The 6000-nt window shown below is 37.8% G+C and overlaps 1 protein-coding gene across 9 annotated transcripts in view; it reads right to left on the bottom strand.

The window, feature by feature from the left end:
- Positions 1–622: 622 nt before the first annotated feature.
- The window catches only part of TREH (trehalase), a 120004-nt gene continuing 114626 nt past the window's right edge, over positions 623–6000 (bottom strand). For all 9 annotated transcript variants that reach the window (XM_056544786.1, XM_056544791.1, XM_056544787.1 and 6 more), the window contains 2 exons: positions 2637–2690; positions 623–1332 (listed from right to left, as the gene is read on the bottom strand). In XM_056544786.1, the coding sequence (XP_056400761.1) occupies positions 1192–1332; positions 2637–2690 (195 nt within the window). In that variant the 3' untranslated portion in view covers positions 623–1191. The remainder of the gene's footprint in view (positions 1333–2636; positions 2691–6000) is intronic.

Below are 6000 nucleotides of genomic sequence, written 5' to 3'. Positions count from 1 at the left end.
TTGTCTTTAGACAGTTTTTTTTGTCTAGAAAAGGTGCAAAAAAGGCGCAAGCAGGGTTTATTTGCGCCTTTTGGTTTACACATTTCTGCTGATTTCAAGTTGCAGTCCACTGATTTTGGCAATACACATGATATGGAAGGGTTTTATGAACTGCGCCTTTTAGTGAAAAGGCGCAAAGCCACTGAAAAGTCTCTAAAACTACACCAGCCCAGACCTAGCTTAGCTTTTTGGTGTATGTGAAGAGAGAAATTTCAGAAAATGTGGACAAAATTTATCAAATGCTCTTTGACGATTTCATAAATTTAGTGCTCCTACACATTACCAGAACACACAAAAAAGGAGTAGAAAAATGCTTCACTTACAATGATAAATGCCGGCCATGATATTTATTTTTTACCACATTATTTTGGACAGCGAGGAGGCTTCACTAAGCTAACCGGCACTTTAACTCCCGCATTTGGTAATGAGACAAGGGCATACAGGTACGCCCTGCCTCCTTAAGGGGTTAAGTAGAGATAACAGTAGAGGCTGATTGCAGTTGCCCCATTTTCTCTCCCAGCCTTAAATCACATACAGAGTATCCAATATTAAGAAAAGGAAACATAGACGTAAAATAATTGTATTGCTTTTTACTCATCAAAGAAATAAAATTGTATATAAAATACAAATAATGCACGTCACAGTGGAACGTATAGAAAAAATATAATAACAGAGACAATACATAATATCCCATTTGTATTAACTCTACCAAGTTTATTAAGGCCACTCCATGTCTGGTAATACTAAATGCATTATTTGTAAATATATTAGATTAAAGAAATATGCATTTGTTACCATTTCCAACAGCCTAAGCCTAGTCTGTCATAGTAAACCTGGGATAAATGTAATAGGCAGACTATAGACGGATACATAGGAAATCTCTCAAGAGTCAATAGCAAGAAATATGAAAGTAGATTTAGGATTTAGCCTAGTTTCATCACTTAATGGAGAAGGGCAGGAGGCATACTATGGAAACAAAAGTCATTAGAAACTGCATGATCTGTGTTTGTTTGGTTGTTGAAAATAAGAGAAATGTGCACAAGGCTTAGTAACAAAGAAAATAAAATATACCGACTCTACTGCCAGGCAATCAAGTGAATTAGCCTATTAAAAATATGTATGTATGTAGTAAAATAGGGAAAGGGGGTGGGGTTATACCCAAAAAGTAATGGTTAATATAGGCAGTGTGAAAAGTATTCCAGAGAATGAGGTGCTGATAGCAGAGTTTGTCAGGCGAGCTCTGTAGAGGTCCAGCAGCTGCATAATTACTCCATTGGTCCATCCAAAGCCGAGCTGTAAAATTAGGAGAAGACAGTAAGGGGATTTGCACCAAAGCATTGATAGCATAAAGTCCCTAAAGTGAGCCACTTTGGACCTAAGAGCTTTTGTCATCAAAGTGAGAAAATTACCTGGATATTGCCCTGTCTCAAACATGTGTTTCAGGGATGTTTACCCCCATTTTCTAGTGAAAACGCATTGCGTTTGAGACATAATAAGCAAACGTGGTTAACCTAACAACGGCTTCTGCAGAACTTCATCATTGGAAGGTCACAGGGCAGTATCCGGGTAATCTCTTCACTATGATGACAAAAGTTCTTTGACACCTACCTGCGATTGGGGTACCGGGCGATAAAAACCCATTGAAGGGGTATTCCAGGAAAAACACTTTATATATATATATATATATATATATATATATATATATATAATCAACTGGGTCCAGAAAGTTAAACAAATATGTAAATTACTTCTATTAAAAAATCTTAATCCTTCCAGTATTTATCAGCTGCTGATGTTGAGTTGTTCTTTTCTGTCTAACTGCTCTCTGATGACACCTGTCTCGGAAGCTGTCCAGAGTAGAAACGAATCCCCTTGGCATTTGCTATGGGGATTTGCTCCTACTCTGGACAGCTCCCGAGACAGGTGTCATCAGAGAGCAGTTAGACAGAAAAGGACAACTCAACTTCAGCATCTGATAACTATTGGAAGGATTAAGATGTTTTAATAGAAATAATTTACAAATCTGTTTAACTTTCTGGAGCCTAAAAAAAATAAATAAATAAATGGAATACCCCTTTAAAATTGCTGCTTCCTAGCCAGAACATTGAACCACCATCTTAATCTTAAAGGAGTACTCCACCCTTTTTTTTTTTTTTTTTTTAAATCAACTGGTGCCAGAAAGTTAAACAGATTTGTAAATTACTTCTATTAAAAAATCTTAATCCTTCCAGTACTTATCAGTTGCTATATGCTCCACAGGAAGTTCTAATTTTTTCATTTTGAATGTCCTTTCTGTCTGAGCACAGTGCTCTATGCTGACACTTCTGTCCATGTCAGGAACTTTCTAAAGCAGGATAGGTTTGCCATGGGGATTTTCTCCTACACATTTTTAGGTTGCAGCAGAGGTAAACTTTTTTTTTTTAATTAAAAGAAGTATAGTTAAATTAAGCTTTTTGTCTTTTAAGTCAATGGCAAACAGTTAAAAAAATTGGCTTACTTTGGCACACTATACTTAATTTTCCTGTTAAAAACTAAATGTACCTGTATACCAAATGTAGTTTTCTTTAGATTTTTTGCTAATGACCTAGTTATCGTACCTGTACTTCATATTCCCCTCCTCCACCTGGTTTGCCATCACCTTCAACATCATACTGTGGAGAGACAATAAAAGCAATAACATGTTACAATGAGCACAATCATCAAAAGGTTCTCTCATCATAGTCTAGAGTATCATAGTCTCATCTTGCTTTATCTTGTTCATCACAGTCTTAATTTTTTATCAACTATATTGGTGATTTAGATTTAGATTACATCCCAAGTTTATTTCTCAAAATACCTTGCAAAAAAAATTGCAGATATCTAGATCTGTACTCAGAAACCAATGGTTAAATTTGGAGGCGTATCTAGAATGCATAGCGCTCTATTGCAAAATGAGATGGGCCCTACCACCTAGTGACAGGAAACAAACAACAGTATAGAAAATAGTTAAAGGTTTGGACAGGGACATACGCAAGTGAGTAATTTCATGGTGTTAACCACCCCCTTAAGCCTCTTTCAATTGTATGGATGTATTCAGGATGCCCATATAGCTGTAGGGTTGATTACTCATATGAGCCCAACTTTTAACTGTAAGTGCCACTTTTTATACTATATGGGGCAGTGAAATATATATAGAGGGTTTGTATAGAGGTGCGGATTTTGCTGTACGAGAAGCCTAAAATGTTTGTCTAGCAGATTCGGTAGAGATGAGTTGTTACCAGGAGAAGTCTTCATGATGACCCAGGACAGATGAAGAAGTAAGAGAAAAGTGAATGACTCCAATCAGAGAAGACTGTAAGTATGTAACTTATATAGTCTACAGAACCTGTGTACTGCTGGTATCTACTTTTTGTCACTGTATGAGGGGATATTGATCTTTGTAAAGTGATTTTTATTTAATGACAATCTAGCAGTATAAGTCACAGTGGTGGTGGTCATGGTGTAACAAACAATTGTCCCTTGTATATTAGTGTTTTTGGCAATACTGGTCTGTGTATAGTGTTTTTATTTCCTTACCGTTTTATGGTATTATTTAGTGACTGCAGGAGTAATATGTTATCCTTAAGTGGAGGTATTATTTTATGTTTGTGAGGCCAATCTATATATATAAAACTCAACGTGTGTGTGTGTGTGTGTATGTATGTATGTTCCACAAAAACTTCCAAACGGCTAAAGATATTAACATGAAACTTGGCACACATGTTACTTATATGTCAACAACAAACATAGGATAGGCGATTTAACCCTTACTCACCCCCATTTGCCAGGGTCGGAGTTTTTGTTTAAAGTCCCATACAAGTCTAAGGGAAATATATGTTACTGCATAACTTCAAAACGGCTGGAGATATTTCGATAATACTTGGTCACATGTTACTTATATGTCCACTTAAAATATAGGTGCACAATGTAGGTGCACAACGTAGGTGCACAACTGCACTTGGTGTTGAGCACCTTGTATCACCTTAGATGACATCAATGTAAGTGTTTGTTTAACCCCTTAAGGACCAAACCCATTTTGGCCTTAAGGACCAGACCAATTTTATTTTAGCATTTTCGTTTTTTCCTCCTCGCCTTCTAAAAATCATAACTCTCTTATATTTCCATCCACAGACCCATATGAGGGCTTGTTTTTTGCGTCACCAATTGTACTTTGTAATGACCACTTATTTTACTATAAAATGTATGGCGCAACCAAACAAATATTATTTATGTGGGAAAATTGAAAAGAAAACCGCAATTTAGCAAATTTTGGAAGGTTTTGTTTTCACGCTGTACACTTTACGGTAAAAATGACATGTTTTCTTTATTCTGTGGGTCAATACAATTAAAATGATACCCATGATTATATGCTTTTCTATAATTGTACCGCTTAAAAAAAATCTCAAACCATTTTAACAAAATTAGTATGTTTGAAATTGCCCTATTTTGACGACCTATAACTTTCTAATTTTTCCGTATATGGGGCAATATGAGGGCTCATTTTTTGTGCCATGATCTGTAGTTTTTATCAGTACCACTTTTGCATAGGTTTGACTTTTTATAAATTTTTTCTTAATTTTTTTTTTTTATAAAATGTGACAAAAAAGCAGCAATTTTGGACTTTTTAAATTTTTTTTACATTTACACCGTTCACCGTAGGGGATAATTAACAATATATTTTAATAGTTCATGCTTTTACACACGTGGCGATACCAAATATGTGTATTAATTTTTTTTAACGCTTTTTTGGGGGTAAAATGGGGAAAAACGGACGTTTTACTTTTTATTGGGGGAGGGGATTTTTCAAATGTTTTACTTTTTTATTTTACATTTTTTTACTTCTTTTTTAAACACTTTTTATGTCCCCATAGGGGACTATTCATTGCAATCAGTTGATTGCTAATACTGTGCAGTGCAATGTATAGGACACAGCACTGCTCAGTATTATCGGTGATCTTCTGCTCTGGTCTGCCGGAGCAAGGTGAGGGGACCTCCGGCCGCCATGCTGGATGATCGTATCCCCGCGGCAGCGGTGCGGGCGATCCGATCGTCCATTCAAACTACCGCAATGCCGCAGATGCCGTGATCTGTATTGATCACGGCATCAGAGGGGTTAATAGCGGTCATCCGCGCAATCGCTGATATCAGCCCAGACCTGCCGGGCATGACGCGAGCACGCGTGCTTGCGATCATGTCGGCGCGTGAATGTACGTCATGGTGCGCTAAGTACCACGTCACCATGACGTACATTTACGTCCATTGTCGTTAAGGGGTTAAAGTCAGTCATGTTTAACACATCCACATACACATTTATCTGGTGTCAGGATGCCATTGTGGTACTTGTGACTGTTGGCAGGCATCCTCCATTGTATGCAATTTTTGCTGGGGATCGCCCTTAGCAACGGTTTACAAGTGCAGGACCTCCGCCCCAGAAAAAGTGCACAACTGCACTTGGGGTTGAGTTTTCCTGCTATAACCATGTTCATGCAAATATAAGCCGTTATGTCTTTGCTTAGGGCTTATATTAATGCACCCTTTTATCTTGCTGGGTAGCATTAGGGTTTCACCTGTGAGGCCTGCTATAAATGAACCAACCAGGGTGGGGCTTGTAGCTTGTCTACTCCCTCCCATTGTATTTGTGCTTAGATTCACACTGGGAGTGACTGAGGACCAACTGCAAGTCGGGCCTATGGCTGCCGTAATTTGGTTCTTGGTTTTATTTATCTGGCCAGGTAGGTTAGTTGATAGGACCCGCACCATTTGAGAAACCTTGGCGTGGTGTGCGGGATCAAGTGTGTCCTTCATATAAGGATATACTGGCTAATGTCTCAATTTGACATCAGTTTTGAGTGTTAGCTAATGTCATTGTTTACATTAACCACAGTTGTGAAACCACATTGTGACCCATAGGTGCAGGTCCTCCACTCCAACGTAGGTGCACAA

This window comes from Hyla sarda, chromosome 10 (assembly GCF_029499605.1).
Source record: "Hyla sarda isolate aHylSar1 chromosome 10, aHylSar1.hap1, whole genome shotgun sequence".
In the NCBI taxonomy this organism is placed as follows: domain Eukaryota; kingdom Metazoa; phylum Chordata; class Amphibia; order Anura; family Hylidae; genus Hyla; species Hyla sarda.
Note: the sequence above shows the minus strand (reverse complement) of the source record. Positions and strands in the feature narration are given on the sequence as shown.